Source organism: Macaca thibetana, chromosome 17 (assembly GCF_024542745.1).
Source record: "Macaca thibetana thibetana isolate TM-01 chromosome 17, ASM2454274v1, whole genome shotgun sequence".
Taxonomy (NCBI): Eukaryota; Metazoa; Chordata; class Mammalia; order Primates; family Cercopithecidae; genus Macaca; species Macaca thibetana.
In genome coordinates, this window is record NC_065594.1 from 23,860,770 (window position 1) to 23,877,878 (window position 17,109).

The 17,109-nt window shown below is 38.7% G+C and overlaps 1 protein-coding gene across 1 annotated transcript in view; it reads left to right on the plus strand.

Annotated features, from left to right (window-relative positions):
* The window catches only part of GTF2F2 (general transcription factor IIF subunit 2), a 170,776-nt gene that overhangs the window by 134,329 nt on the left and 19,338 nt on the right, over positions 1-17,109 (plus strand). Inside the window, exon 6 of the mRNA XM_050766237.1 lies at positions 3,393-3,492. Within this exon, the coding sequence (XP_050622194.1) occupies positions 3,393-3,492 (100 nt within the window). The remainder of the gene's footprint in view (positions 1-3,392; positions 3,493-17,109) is intronic.

Consider the following 17,109-nt stretch of genomic DNA (forward strand, 5'->3'; position numbering starts at 1 on the left):
GAGGGAGATGGGGCTAAGATTAGGACACAGGTATGTTCAGAAACAGACTGACACTTAGCTGTGTTTCCCACCACTTCCACCCCCCACAAAGTTAACACATTTAGCCGTCCTGACGCTTTGTAAACATTCCTGTATCTGTCTTCAATCATTTTTCTCTCTCTGAAGGGTTATCTCTTAGAAGCTTTGACATAACTTTCCTCGGAGGAATCATTTCCACCTAATCTTTTTGTCTTATCTCTTCTTTTTTGTTTTTCTTTTTTTGAGACAGAGTCTCACTCTAGTGTCGCCCAGGCTGGAGTGCAGTGGCACGATGTTGGCTCACTGCAACCTCCGCCTTCTGGGTTCAAGCGATTCTAATGCCTCAGCCTCCTGACTAGCTGGGATTACCGGCATGCACCACCATGTCCAGCTCATTTTTGTATTATTAATAGAGACGGGGTTTCACTGTGTTGCCCAGGCTGGTCTTGAACTCCTGACCTCAAGTAATCTGCCTGCCTCCACCTCCCAAATTACAGGTGTGAGCCACCACGCCCAGCCCGCCTTACCTCTTATAAGCATGAGCAGCTCTGCTCCAGTTTACCCTCAAAATGCACACATTGGGATTAGTATTTTCTTGTTATCAGTATGCAGTCAGTTGTCCTGCCATCCCTCCATCACCCTTGTTCATCTTCAGTGCTGCAGTTAATTATAGTATTAAATGCTTGTCTTCCACTAGAGCAAGTCTTTACTGCTGTGTCTCCAACCTCTAACCCAGCGCCTGGCAGAAGTGGGTACCCAGTAAACACTTGCTGGATGATTGACAGCAAGAGGCTCCTTCCAGAGTCTGGCTGTGGCACAGCTGCAGCCAGAGGCAGGTACAGGATAATGGTAGGGAGAACTGGAAAGATACGCGGGGACTAGATCCCAGAGAGTCTTAAAGTCCTAGGAAGGAACTTGTGCTGCACCCTGAGAATAGTAAGAGGCCATCGAAGAATCATAAATCTAAATCCATCCTTGGGTCGCACATCTCCCTTCTAGACTCTAGCTAGTTGATTTCTCAGTCTTAGCAAGAAACTTGAATCCATGTCCATAGAAACTCGATGTGGCACATGAAAAACAAAGTATAATTGTAAGTATTATTTATGGTTACATATCCAGTAAGTTTCTAAAGACACTTCCAGAGAACTTTTTGTACTTTATAAAGTAAGCCATCTTATGTATTTAAAGGATAAGTACGGATTTATAAATAACTGGAATAATTTAAATATTTATATTTCCATACAGAAATGAGTATACTGAATTTGGGGATCATGGTAAAAACAAAACCTATGACATTTTTAGATTTCAAATTGAAAAGGCAGTTGGTAGATATCTTATATCTTCTCAGCAGTTTGATAGTATATACCTGAAAATAAGCAGAAGTAAATACAGAATTATCTTCATCCAAGGAATTAAATAATAGGAACGTTATATAAGCAAGCACCTTTTATACTTAATTCTGCTTTTGAAGGAATTTAAAATGGAAATGTTTTTAGTTTCTGTTTTATTGATCCAAAGAATTTAAAGCCCCATTCAAATAAAATAATACATAGTGTTAAACTCGTGTTATTTTTTAATAGCCAGCATTTTTGTGGTTTTCAAATGAACCATCCAAGAAATTATAGTATTTCTTCTCTTTTTAAGAAAGTGTACTTCTTCGGGTTATAAAAGTAATAGATACTTATTGCAGAACATTTAGAAAACAAAATGCATCCAGTCTGATCTCTTCCTTCTCATCTTTCATGTTAGTTTCACCATTTAAAAAAAAAAAAAAAAACTGCCTTTTTTTTTTTTTTAATTATAGGCAATTTTCTAACATGGTTTTCAGTTTTTTTTTGCTGTAACCATTGCATCTCACTGGTTCCTGTTGGATTCATTTTCCTTCTTACTGAAATAAATTCTTGAGTAGTTTCTCAATGAGGATCTATAAATAATAAACATAAGCTTTTGTCCAAAAATGCTTATGTTTTACACTTACCCTTCAATTATAATTTAACTAGATATGTTATGCAGTTTTCTTAAATATATTACAATCTTGTATTTTGATATCTTGCTGATGAGTTTAAAAGGTACAGTGATAACTTTTGCATCATTAAAAATAGTTGGCTTAGAAAGCTGTACTTTTCCTTCCTTAAAACAGTTTTTTAAATTTACTGTGCTGATATATGAAGTGAATTAATTTTCTAAATAAGTAAATGATTATGAGTCTTTCTATACTTAACATAAAACAAAATATCCTAAGATTGCTACTTAAATATACATGTACTAGTCAACTACTGTTTTATAATATACTATATATGGTGGCATATATTTTCAAAAGCAGTGTTTTGAGTTATATTTTATTTCCTGAGATATGGTCTCACTCTGTTGCCCAGGCTGGAGTGCAGTGACACAATCACAGCTCACTGTGGCCTCGACCTCCCAGGCTCAAGTGATCCTACCACCTCAGCCTCCTGAGTAGCTAGGACTACAGGCACTGTGCCTGGCTAATTGTTTTTTCTTAATTTTTTGTAGAGACAGGATCCATTTAGATGGTGTCCTGCAGCAGTTCTAGAGCAGTGCTGTCTAGTAGATGTTTCTGTGATGATAAAAATGTTCTCTATCTGTGCTGTTCAGTAAACCTTGAGTGTTGATATATTCTCTTTTTATTTGCTTTTATCTTTTATCAGCTGAGTAGACATTTTGAATTAATAACTTGATTGATTTTATACTATGTAATTTAAGATGATTTATTTTTACATGAAGATCTTTTTCCCCCAGAAATTTGAGGCTGATAAGCTTCTTGGTTTTAGTGGTTAAGATTTGCCTATATAGGCTGGGCGCGGTGGCTCAAGCCTGTAATCCCAGCACTTTGGGAGGCCGAGGCGGGCAGATCACAGGGTCAGGAGATCGAGACCATCCTGGCTAACCCGGTGAAACCCCGTCTCTACTAAAAAATACAAAAAACTAGCTGGGCGAGGTGGCGGGCGCCTATAGTCCCAGCTACTTGGGAGGCTGAGGCAGGAGAATGGCGTAAACCTGGGAGGCGGAGCTTGCATTGAGCTGAGATCCGGCCACTGCACTCCAGCCTGGGCGACAGAGCAAGACTCCGTCTCAAAAAAAAAAAAAAAAAAAAAAAGATTTGCCTATATAATAAGCAGGTGAAAAGTACATTCTGGCATTGTAATAGTTTGTATGTTTAGCTTAGGTACTGGTTTCTACATCATAGTCACATATATTCAGTGCATTTTTAAAGTATTAATGCTAGTATATCCTCTGAGGTTACCTTTTTATATATTAGTTGTCATTGAATAAGAAGAATTATAGAAATAATAACTCTTCATATTTCACTCTGCTAAACAAGAGTGTTAATAATGCCTTATATTATTTTTCAGATTGCAAATAGAAGAGTCTTCCAAACCTGTGAGGCTATCACAACAGCTGGAAAAAGTTGTAACAACCAATTACAAACCTGTTGCTAATCATCAATACAATGTAAGCCTTCTGCTTGTCTCTCTTCATTCTTTTATATCTTCGTTCTTTTCTGTATCATAGAGTCTTAGGTTTTCAAAGAACCTGAGCATTTATGCACCTTGCCATCAGGTGCTCAAAATACAGTATCTGATCTGGACTTAGTAAGGAATGTAACTGCTAAAAGTATAGAAAAGATATTCACTCTACATTGCAAGTTATATAATGGCAAAGAGAAGGCGACCACTGTCCAAACTGCCCTTGATAAGTTTTTACAAAGAAATAAAACACTTCAATTCTCAATGTTGCTAATGTTTTAAATTACAATGTACTAAATAAATATTAGTTTTACTATTTTTAAAAATTATTCTATACCTTTGTGATGAACCATAGGAAAGTTTTTAATGTGTTAACAAAAATTTTTAAAGGTCATGGAACAGTGGTAATTTTTCTCCTCGATTATTAAGATCACTTTGCCTGGTTTCAGCTTTCACAGGCATTTTAATGGTCTCATACCACCATGCGAAGTGAGGACTATCTGTACAGTAGTACTCCCTTATCCACAGTTTCACTTAATGCAGATTCAGTGACCCACAGTCAACTATAGTCAAAAATTTTGAATGGAAAATTCCAGATATAAGCAATTCATAAGTTGTAAATTGTGCAACTTTCTGAGTAGTATTATGAAAACTAGCACCATCTTGCTCCATCCCATCCATGATGTGAGTCATTCCTTTGTCCAGTATATCCACATTGTATATGCTACCCACCCATTAGTCACTTAGTAACCCTCTTGGTTAACAGATTGATCGACACATGATGAAAAGAAAGAAGGAGAGTGAGTACAGAACACCAAGATATTTTGAGAGAGTGAGAGAGAGAGACCACATTCACAGACTGTTACTACAGTATATGGTTATTGCTATTCTATTTTATTATGGGTTATTTTTGTTAATCTCTTACTGTGCCTAATTTATAAATTAAACTTTATCATGGATATGTATGTATAGAAAAAAACATAATATATAGAGTTTGGTACTATCTGCAATTTCAGGCATCAAGTGGGGAAGGGAGGTGTCTTGCAACGTATCTCCTGCCAATAAGGGGAAAGTATTGTATATTTATATTTCAAGACATTTTTTATTGTTGTGTATCTTATATATACTATATATATTATACAATATACACATTTGTTGCATACGTATTATGTATACTTTGTGCCAGGTATTGGTCTGAGTGCTTCATAAGTGATCACATTTAATCTTCATTCCAACCCTATGAAGAAACTACAACAGATAAGGTAACAGGCAGAGAGACTGATTTACTTGAGGTGGCACAGCCAGTAATTGATTAGTCCAGGTGTTGAACTCAGGCAGTCTAGCTTAGGAGCCATACTGTTAACCACTGTGTATGTTGCTGCTGCTGATTAGCAGTTGCTAAAAGGGCTAAGGGTTTTGGGTTTTGAAATATCTGTAATGTAGTAAGTGTGATGGTTTCCTGAAAATAAAATACCCAAGTTAAGTCAAATAGCAATTAACAGCTGGAATTTTATGTCCCACTTTGTTGTTTAAGATTACCTTTGATACTGAGTTTAGGAAAAAAATTTTCTTTAAGACTAGCCTTGGCGGGGGACGGTGGCTCACACCTGTAATCCCAGCACTTTGGGAGGCCGAGGCAGGCGAATCACCTGAGGGTCAGGAGTTCAAGACCAGCCTGGCCAACATAGTGAAACTCCGTCTCTACTAAAAAGACAAAAATTAGCCAAGAGTAGTGGCAGGCACCTGTAATTCCAGCCACTCGGGAGGCTGAGGCAGGAGAATCGCCTGAACCCAGGAGGCAGAGGTTGCAATGAGCCGAGATCACACCACTGCACTCCAGCCTGGGGGACAAGAGTGAGACTTCATCTCAAAAAAAAAAAAAAAAAAAGACTAGCCTTTAGTATCAACATTTATTAAGTGACACAGGATAGTATCTACCAAACTACTACTTTATGAAATTTGAGTGATTGTTTTATATGAAAGTACCAAATGCCAATGCCACTAGGGCTAAGTAGATATCTTAAACGAGTGGAACAATGACATTTAAGAAAGTCAATAATAGAGACTATGTGAACTGGAGTCCACATGACCTGTATAAATACATTCACATTTTGAAATTGCTACACTATGTGAGTTAAACAAATCAGGTAAAAGTTCAGCTGCATCCAGCCAAGCTTCCATTTTACAGCCTCTGGTTATGCTTTAGGAGGAAAGTAAACTAAAGGACAGGTAAGGTATCAGATGATCCAGAAGAGGTATTTTTCTGTTGTTTTCTGACTTAGACAAATAGATAAAAGTCCACATCTTTGTCCTCTTCCATTCTAGTCTTTTCTACTCTTGGATGGGAATACATACAGTTTTCTGGAGCTACGTGCAAATAGAGATTCTGTTCTATTTTGTAAAACAGTATAGATCTTAGTTGTTTTTGCCTTTCTTCCTCATTGGTGTGCTGCTTCTGTAGCTCCTGACTCAGCTTTTTTGTCCTTTTATGGGCCAGGCTTCTCTGTGGTTTCTACTCTTGTGTATGTTTTTATTACAGTGAGTACAAGAAAGACCACACTTTCATAGACTATAAAGAGTTATTACCTTTCTAGAGGGAAGTTTGGTAGTTTATGTCAAATGCACTATAAAAGGATATATCCTTTGACCTAGCAGTTTTGTCTAGGAATTTATTATAGTGACACCAGTGCCCAAATATATATACAATAATGTTTCTCTCTATTGTTTAAGATAGGAAAAGATTGGAAACAAATGTCCCAAACTGGGGAATGATTAAATATTTTAAGTCATTATTTTTGGATGGTAGGATCTACAGTGATTTTATCCTAATTTTCTTTTTTATAAAATATTTTCCAATTGTTGGAATTGTCACAGTGAGCACATATTGCCTGAATTGTTGGTAAGCAATAAAGTTATGTTGGGAAGGGGAAGATTGGAAAGGAAAGAAAGCCAGGGAAGAATAGCTAGCCATGATAGTACCCTACCGTTGTCTAAGACTTACCTTCTTTAAACAACAAGTACTTTTTAAATATCTGCTTCGTGCCTGAGATACATACCCCTGGTGAATAAAGTAAGTAGAAACATGTTACATTGTGAACTCCTTATTATATAAAGCTATAGCACCCTCTATAAAGATAATTAACATTAAGTGACATTTTAGTTCAAGATATCAACCTTTGTTAAGGTTGTCATAGTGAAAATAAGTCATTATAGTAATGAGTCTTTAAGATTTTTACATACAGAGATTGACTATAATCTACCACATTGCATTTGAATGTTTAATCACTATTTTTTTGGGAGTAAACCAGGATGGGCACCTGCATAGCTTTAAAAAACATATTCAGTGTTGTAGTGTAATACCAACTATAGAAAGAATATAACATTTTTGTTATTTATTAGAAGAGGACATTGACTTTTAAAGATTGAGAAACAAAAGTGAACACAGCAAGAATGATTTAGAGGAAACATAATAAAGACTTTTAATAAAAAATTTTAACTCAATATAATGTTGAAATGTTTTGAAAGTCTTGCCAGATAAAGCTATATAAACATGAAGCTCAGTGTTTCATTTTAACAGTTGAGCTTCTTTGAATGCAATTTTCAGAATAAAAATATTTTTAAAAATTGTACAAAAAGGCCGGGCGCGGTGGCTCAAGCCTGTAATCCCAGTACTTTGGGAGGCCGAGGCGGGTGGATCACGAAGTCAGGAGATCGAGACCATCCTGGCTAACATGGTGAAACCCCGTCTCTACTAAAAATACAAAAAACTAGCCGGGTGTGGTGGCGGGCGCCTGTAGTCCCAGCTACTCGGAGGCTGAGGCAGGAGAATGGCGTAAACCCGGGAGGCGGAGCTTGCAGTGAGCCGAGATCGGGCCACTGCACTCCAGCCTGGGTGACACAGCGAGACTCCGTCTCAAAAAAAAAAAAAAAAAAAAAAAAAAAAAAATTGTACAAAAAAGTGAAAGAGGGACTGGGAAATTGCATATGTATTTGCAAAACGATGTTCCTACGTTTGGTCAGAAAGAAACCTTGCATTTATCCACAGCTTTTCACCCACCTATGGCACATAGGTGAATTTACCTGTATATATGTAGAGAAAATATCCAATTTTGTTCTTGGAGCTATTCTAAGAATTAAATTCAGATTTATCTTTTTAGTTCACAAACTATCTGGGTATAGTATCTGTCATACTTGTCATTCAGAAACCATCTACTGAGCCAAAAAGAATTATATGATTATTTTTATCTCTTAGAATACTCCATTGAAATCACACCCCTGAAAACCATCTTCTTACTAGGATATGACATGTCAATTTTTTTCCCTAAGTGGCATTTCCTGTACCTTAAATCTTCATTAAGTGTCTGAAATTTGAATCAGTTCATGTAGGTCAGCATTTTCCACAGTAAATATTTTGTAACATTAACTAGGTGAGAAAGTCATGTAAAAAGGATTCTGTGTTTAAAGAACTTGTAGTTTCTGATTATATCCTCCTCTTAAATTGACATTTCACTTTAATATACTCAAGATAGGGAGGCTTTAGGAATTTGTTTAATCCTGCATTTATAAACATTTGAACATCAAATTTCCCCCATTCTTTGAAGTAGTGAAAACAGACAGTGGGAAAAAATGGAGATGTCAAAGAATGGTTTACTAGAGGGCCCACTGGGTGAGGGGGAAAATTATTTATATTATTATAAAACATATTTATTATATTATAACTTATATTTATCTTGTTTGGCACCTTATAAAAGAAAGAAATTGAGCTTTAGAAATACTATGTAGATTGACCCTGGCATCTTTTTGCAGCCCATGTGCTAATCGGTCATTTTTCAGCAGAAGAGTGGAAATGGGACAGGACAGAGGGGTTGAGCGTTGTGCCTTCATGTTTTCATTTGCTTTTAGCTTTTTAGCATTGGTGCTCAATTCAGAGGTTTACAGATTATAGTATCTATTATTAACTAAACTCAGTCTCAATAAATGAACAAATGGCTTTAAAAGATTTCTGCAGAGAAACTGTCAATTAGAGATAATACTAATAAACCAAACATGTGAACAAGAAAGTGAAAAAACTGAACTTCTCTTGCTTCTAAAAATGGTTTATCAGCCAATCTTTGAGGTGACAAACAGTGATGACGTAATCAGATCTGAAAAGAACTTGGCCCTTCCAAAAAGGAAATTATCAGTATCATTTTAAATATGGCTTGTCATGCCCTGTCTTTAATGATGACTCAGTTAGTGTCTATGGTGGAATCAAAAACAACTCTAGATATTCCAAGCAGAAAAGAATGTAATGTAGGGAGCTGGTTACAAATGATTTATGAATATCAAATGGATGGGCTGAAGTTGCAAAAGGGAGAAGAGATCAGGAAGCTGCTGCGGAGGTGCTCCTGCAATACAAAAAAGAGAAGAAAAATCTCCCTCCCTCCCAATTTCATTCTCCTATTGGCAGAACCCCAGCTGGAAACCCTCTAGCAAGGGAATCTTGGAAATGTATCCTGCAGATCTCCTGCCGCCCTGCCCTTAACACCAAGGCTAGAGCTGAAGACTTGTTGCAAAATAACTGGCGAAGTGACCCTTGACCTTTGTGGGTGTTGTACTTTGTTATATTAGCTATTGCTGATACAAAGCTATCGCAGTGTGCAATGCATTTAAAAACTAAGCACACAGAACATGAAGACAAATCATGATATTTTGAGAGCAAAACGTAAAGGTGTTTTGTAGTTTTGACAAAACTTACTCTTAAAATTATGTACATTCTTTCATCCCCTGAAAATATTTTATCTTGTGTATGCTTCTAGTGTCTATTTATAAATATAGTAGGTACATTTGTCCAGTTTATAAAGAGATATATACGTAGTTCATGCTTTAAGTTTTTTGCTCACAGAGGTGTATAATCAAAGTATAGAGTCAGCTGATGCGTAAGGTTCTTTGCAACTCCCTCCAACTTTGATTCCAAGTAAGGGTGACTCTGTATGTGTGTTCTGGTTGACTTTGTGAACATCGTATCTAGCCTATGTAAATTTCATAGCATTCTTTTATGTATTCCATGGCCTCTTATAACCTTTCTCATAAGGAATTCCTTCTCTTCTCATAAGGAATCATGTCCTCTGTTGTCTAGACATTTGTTTTCAATGTTGCTGTATGCTAGAATCACCTGGGAAGCTTTTAAAGCAGAAAAATAGGCCAGGTGCAGTGGCTCATGCCTGTAATCCCAGCATTAGGGAGGCCGAGGCAGGTGGATTACCTGAGGGCGTAAGTTCGAGACCAGCCTGACCAACCTGGTGAAACCCCATGTCTACTAAAACTACAAAATTAGCCGGGTATGGTGGCACATGCCTATAATCCCAGCTACTTGGGAGGCTGAGGCAGGAGAATTGCTTGAACCCAGGAGGCGGAGGTTGCAGTGAGCCAAGGTCGCGCCTCTGCACTCCAGCCTGGACAACAAGAGCGAAACTCCATCTCAAAAAAAAGAAAAAAAAAAAAATACCCTCAGAAATTGATTTGGTTAATCTAATGGGGAGGCCAGCCATCTTAAGTTTTTAAACTTCTTGGGTAATTCTAGTATACAGCCACTGATCCAAAGAGATGAGAACTTTTTATAGTTCTGCCATCTCCTGTTTAGGGTGGGGTGTTTAATAATGGTACTTGGGAGGAAACCTCTTTCTAGCAAACCTAGAACTTTTAAAAGGAATTAATATTTTCTTATTTTTGTTAGAATTTCTGCCCCACAATTTGAAAAAATAAGTTTTCTCTCTCTCTCTTTCTTTTTTTTTTTTATTTCTGGTAAAAGCTCTTGGCCAGAAAGAACTTGAAAACCTTAACTATGCTCAGATGGGTAAGAGAGAAAAAAGAAAAGCTTACCTAGTAAACTGGTAAGTTGAGGTAAAGCCCCAGGAACTAGAAAGGAAATTCATTTGTATGCATATATACTCTTATTTCCTTCAGTGTGGCAGCCGACTGTTAGTCTGCGGAACTAAGATTTGGGGTTTGAGTGGTTAATCTTTTAAAGTTCTATGCATAAATTTGAATTTTCCTGAATAAAAAGGATGTTTGTAGGACTGTATCATTAGGGCTTTTCAGTAATATTTGCCTGTTATAATATATAGTATAAGTATACTACATGCTTTTTCCGTTTGAATTTGCACACAAAGGACTGACCAATTCTAAAGAAATAATTTCCTCCCAAGAGATAATGACACACTAGGCAGAAATAGAAGCATTAGTTGAGGGGAGGGGGAATAATCTCTCATAGGGATTTAACATGCAGAACCATGATATTCACAGCTGTCATGCTCACTTCAAAAGTTAAAAGCCTTTACAAAGACTGCCTTGACAAAACAAAGTATTTCTGCAAACAATAATCTAGAAATTTATAGATGTCTGTATTATAAATTTTAATTGGTAGTGGGTGGCATTTATAATTTTAGTCAGTGATTACAGTTTCAGTAATGACGGTTGAACATCTATATACCACATCCACAAAGGATTTTCAACATTTGGTTGCATTTTAGTCAAGAATAGACTGGTGTAGTTGCTCACGCCTGTAATCCCAGCGCTTTCCGAGGCTGAGGCGGGTGGATCACTTGAGTTTGAGACCAGCCTTGAGTTTCAGACCAGCCTGGGCAGTATAGCCAGACCTAGCTCTTCAAAAAAAATTTTTTAATTGGCTGGGTCTGGTGGCATGTCACTGTTGAAACCAACCTGGCCAACATGGTGAAACCTGTCTCTAATAAAAATACAAAAATTAGCCAGGTAATCTCAGATTGCACACACCTGTAATCTCAGCTATTCAAGAGGCTGAGGCAGGAGGATCACTTGAACATGGGAGGCGGAGGCTGCGGTGAGGTTAGATTGCACCACTGCACTCCAGCCTGGGCATTAGAGTGAGACCCCATCTCAAAAAAAAAAAAGGTTGGGGGGCCAGGCGCGGTGGCTCAAGCCAATAATCCCAGCACTTTGGGAAGTCGTGGTGGGCGGATCATGAGGTCAGGAGATCAAGACCATCCTGGCTAACATGGTGAAACCCTTTCTCTACTAAAAATACAAAAAATTAGCCAGGTGTGGTGGCACGCGTCTGTAGTCCCAGCTACTTGGGAGGCTGAGGCAGGATAATCACTTGAACCTGGGAGGCTGAAGTTGCAGAGAGCCAAGATTGCACCACTGCACTCCAGCCTGGGCGACAAAGCAAGACTCCATCTCAAAAAAAAAAACAATAATTTGTGTTCTGTTGTGAAAATTAATTGTATATGATGGATATTTTGGTAAAAATTTGTAACTGAAGACTAAAGTGCTTTCTGAATTGACATTTATTTCTGTACAGTCAGTTGCACAGTGGTCTGTGATCATTGGATAGAAGATTGGTAATTAAAATTCACACAATATAAAAGCTGTTTCTACTCCAGTCTTACTAAGATTTTTAGTGGCTGCCAACAAGTTAGATATCTGACTGCTTTAATATCATTTCCTTACAGTGCCTGAGCTCCACTGAGAAACAAAATGCCCAAAAGGCAAAGAGCTAAAAAGAGAAGAAATAACATTATCTCAAAACTGCAATCTTCTCCTAAAGAGAATAGTTCATATCATTGGTAGTTTATTTGTACAGTTAAGTTTATTTGTAGTGTCAAGTTGTGAATATAGTATTAAGATTATCATTTCTGCACTGTTTAATTTTTGAAAATTACCTCAGTGACCTTGGTTTTGTCCTAACTATAAGTTTATTAACAACTTAATGGCCATGGAAATCATTTAAATCCCCTTTGATAATTACACATACACTGAAACTACTTATCTGATACCACAGAGCAGAATTTGGGTTATGAGCCTATCTTAGACATTATCAAAAAAAAAATTTAATGGCTGGGTGCAGTGGGTCATGCCTGTAATTCTAGCACTTTAAGATGTCAAGGTTAGAAGATCACTTGAGGCCAGGAGTTTGAGACCAGCCTGGGCAGTATAGCCAGACCCTATCTCTTCAAAAAAATTTTTTTAATTGGCTGGGTTTGGTGTCATACCCCTGTAGTTCCAGCTAGTTGGGAGGCTGAGGCAGGAGAATAATTTGATCCCAGGAGGTTGAGGCTGCAATGAGCTATGATCACACCACTGCACTCTAGCCTGGGCGACAGAGTGAGATCCTATCTCTAAAATTAATTAGTTAACTAATTAAATTAAAACAATAATATTTTTGTAGTACAGTATTAGTTAAATCTTTATTTTATTTTTGAGACAGGGTGTCACTCCGTTGCCCAGACTGGAGTGCATTGGTGCATTCTGAGCTCACTGCAGCTCCTGTCTCCTGGGCTCAAGTGATCCTCCCACTTCAGCCTCCCAAAGAGCTGGGACTACAGGTGAGTGCCACCACGCCTGGCTAATTTTTGTAATTTTTGTAGAGGCTGGGTTTTGCCATGTTGCCCAGGCTGGTCTTGTACTCCTGAGCTCAAGCAATCCACCCACCCTGGCCTCCCAAAGTGCTGAGATTACAGGTGTGAGCCACTGCGCCTGGCCTAATCTTTATTTTGTTATTTATTTATTTTCTTAGAGACAGAATCTCACTCTGTCGCCTAGGCTGGAGTGCATGAGTGGTATTCTCATAGCTCATTACAACCTCAACTTCTTGGGCTCAAGTAATCCTCCTGCCTTAGCCTCCTGAGTAGCTGGAACTACAGGCTTGTTCATGGCTAATTTTGTAGCGATGGGTCTCACTTTATTGCCCAGGCTAGTCTCAAACTCTTGGTCTCAAGTGATCCTCCCATCTTGGCCTGGCAAAGCACTGGGATTACAGGTGTGAGCCACCATGCGTGGCCATAAATTTTGTTTTAAAACAATCTTCTATAAATTATCCCATAGTTAAACAGGCCCTGAGGACATTAAAGAGATGTTCCGTTTTTATTTATTTATTTTTATTTATTTATCTATTTTTGAGATGGAGTCTTGCTCTGTTGCCCAGGCTGGAGTGCAGTGGAGCGATCTCGGCTCACTTCAAGCCCCACCTCCTGGGTTCACGCCATTCTCCTGCCTCAGCCTCCCGAGTAGCTGGGACTACAGGCACCTGCCACCACACCCAGCTAATTTTTTTTGTATTTTTAGTAGAGACGGGATTTCACCGTGTTAGCCAGGATGATCTTGATCTCCCTACCTCGTGATCCGCCTGCCTCACCCTCCCAAAGTGCTGGGATTACAGGCTTGAGCCACCGTGCCCGGCCCTGTTTTTATTTTTAAATAAATTTAAATAAATGTGGGATTAATTTTAAAGTACTTAAATTTCTCTAATAAGAATGTTTCTGTTTTGTTATTGCTATCGTCGTTTTGTATGTCTGAGTTTTCAGACTACTTTTTTTTTTTTTTTTGAGACAGAGTCTTGCTCTGTCACCAAGACTGGAGCGCAGTGGCGTGATCTCGGCTCTCTGCAGGCTCCGCCTCCCGGGTTCACACCATTCTCCTGCCTTAGCCTCCCAAGTAGATAGGACTACAGGTCCCCGCCACCATGCCCGGCTAATTTTTTGTATTTTTAGTAGAGACAGGGTTTTACCGTGTTAGCCAGGATGGTCTTGATCTCCTGACCTTGTGATCCACCCACCTCGGCCTCCCCAAGTGCTAGGATTACAGGCCTGAGCCACCACGCCCAGCCTTCAGACTACATTTTTAAGAGTTTTTGTTTACTACAGATTGTATCGTCAGGGTACCTTGAAACTATGCTTCTGCGTGGCTATCCTCAAGCTCTGGGCTCGAATAAACTGTATAGTTATTTTCTGAATCTCATTACTTAAGATTGACATAACCTGTCAAGGACAGTAACTACCATGGTTTCCAGTGCTTTGATGATACCAAACACCTTGCATCTGAGGTTTTATGTTGTTGGAGCATTCATTGTATCCCTGGGGATTGCAGCTCTCTCTAAGTTTGCTGTGGTGAACCAAGAAATAAGGCATATGCAGATTTCTGCAGAAATTAGGATTTCATGAAAGATATTGGCCGGGCGCGGTGGCTCAAGCCTGTAATCCCAGCACTTTGGGAGGCCGAGGCGGGTGGATCACGAGGTCAGGAGATCGAGACCATCCTGGCTAACATGGTGAAACCCCGTCTCTACTAAAAATACAAAAAACTAGCCGGGCGTGGTGGCGGGCGCCTGTAGTCCCAGCTACTTGGGAGGCTGAGGCGGGAGAATGGCATGAACCCGGGAGGCGGAGCTTGCAGTGAGCCGAGATCATGCCACTGCACTCCAGCCTGGGAGACACAGCGAGACTCCGTCTCAAAAAAAAAAAAAAGAAAGATATTGAGGCCATGAGGAAGGCTGGTATCTTTGAGTGCAAAGTGGTTTGGGAATATAAAAAATTTGCTTGGATTGAATCACATGGAAGTTTGTCACTGACTTGTGTTCGGGAACTATGAAACATGAATATGTAGGCTGAGAAAGAGTTTATCTTGATAAGTAAACAATTAAGAAATATTTTGGAGTGTAAAAAAAAAAAAAATTTTGTTTACTAGGCAAGTGTAGAGGTAGGCTGCAGTACCCCCAGGAATTAAACCAGTGATGTACATGGTTAGCACAGAAAGATAAGCATATATTTTTAGTCTGTTTTTCTAGTTTTAACATTAACTTCAATTTGAGATTGAAGCGTGTAAACCAATATTTTTTTTCTTTTTTTTTTTTGAGACAGAATCACTCTGTTGATAAGACTGGAGTGTAGTGGCACAATCTTGGCTTACTGCAACCTCCATCTCCTGGGTTCAAGCGATTCTGCTGCCTCAGCCTCAGAATCTGTAGCTGGGAATACAGGCGTGTGCCACCACGCCCAGCTAATTTTTTTGTATTTTTTAGCAGAGACTTGGCCATGCTGGTCTTGAACTCCTGACCTCAAACAATCCGCCTGCTTTGTCCTCCCAAAGTGCTGGGATTATAGGAGTGAGCCATCGCGCCTGGCCCCGTGATTTTTTGAAAAATCTGGGTAGAATTCGGTAATTTTCTTACTATTTACATTAATCTGACCCTTATTACCCTAATTTTACAATTTTTACTTTCAATCTGACCCTTACAATTTGACAACAACATTATCCCTAGTATTGATTTTAAAGTTCTTTTCTAATTCTTAATTTTTACCTTTGATTCAGGTCCTCTTGCATCTGACACGTGACTCTGGGTTGGGACAATTTGACAACAACATTTAAAAAGTTTTCTCTCCACAGCCAACTAGAATGTGTGCCCTCTGTAAAGTAGGTCATCTTACTTTACCAGTGGGCTTATTTGAAAACATTTTTCTTGTTAAACTTCCTAGCTTCTCCAGTGATTTTACACAACAGCCTACTGAAGGTAGAAACAGTATATCATCAGTTCTCTTTGCTATTTCCTGAATTTAACTTGAGACTGAGGCCAGGCATGGTGGGTCGTGCCTGAAATCCCAGCACTTTGGGAGACTGAGGCGGGCGGATCACGAGGTTAGGAGTTCAAGACCAGCCTGACCAACATAGTGAAACCCCGTCTCTACTAAAAATACAAAAATTAGCCAGGCATGGTCGGGCACACCTGTAATCCCAGCTACTCCGGAGGCTGAGGCAGGAGAATGGCTTGAACTGAGGAGGTGGAGGTTGTGGTGAGCCGAGATTGCACCATTGCACTCCAGTCTGGGCAACAGAGCAAGACTCCATCTCAAAAAAAAAAAAAAAAAAATTTGAAACTGGCTGGATTTCAGTCTTCCCCAACAATACAATCTATGTCATTCATTTGCATTTTTTTTCAGCATGATGATCTTGTCCTAGGTAGCTCTTTGTCCATTACTGCATTTAAAACGTTCAAGGCCCTCCCCTCTCTAATCATTGTAATCCATTTAAAGCCATTTTAGAAAGAGAAGGCTGTCTTACTGTCTCCATATCTTAGCACAATGCCTAGCATATCGTCATGCTTAATCTGCTGAAGCTCAGTGGAGTTGGAGTTTTATTCCCAGTTCGTACATATCAAAAAATGAAGATCGAGTCCTTTCCCTTTGTCTCACTCCTACCTTTATTTAACTAAAAAGTAGATACTCAAGGTTGTCAGAGTTACCTTTTACCACTAATTTGACAGTCTCTCATAAGATGTATTTTTAGTTTTAATATCAATAAATCAGTAGAAACTAAATGTTATCCTTTATAACAAATCCTTATTGTTAAAATAGAGTAAGCCTAACTACCTGAGGCTGAAATTTATGGAACAATTTATTTGTAAGTTTTGAAATGTATTTCATTGTTTTTGAAGCTAGTCCCCAGATTATAATTATTCCAGCTGACACACAGGACATTATTCTCTGGCAGTTTCCACCCAGCCTATTGATGCTTTCTTCACCAGGTTGGCCCCTTCAACAAGTTTCTGATGGTTTATACAAGTGAAGTGTTCCTAAAAACAAACAAACAAATGTCTCGATTAACTAAGTAATTGAACAGAACTTGCATATTTTCAGTAAAAAGAGTAATATTTTACAAATGAACAGTTCCAGGATGGTAACAGTAGGAGGGAACTTCTTCATTGTGTTAGTACCACTGCTTTCTAAGCTGGCATGCATGGAGGTACACAAAACTACAGGATAAACATAACACATGGTCCTGACGTGTCATTTTTATTTGGACAGGAGATACT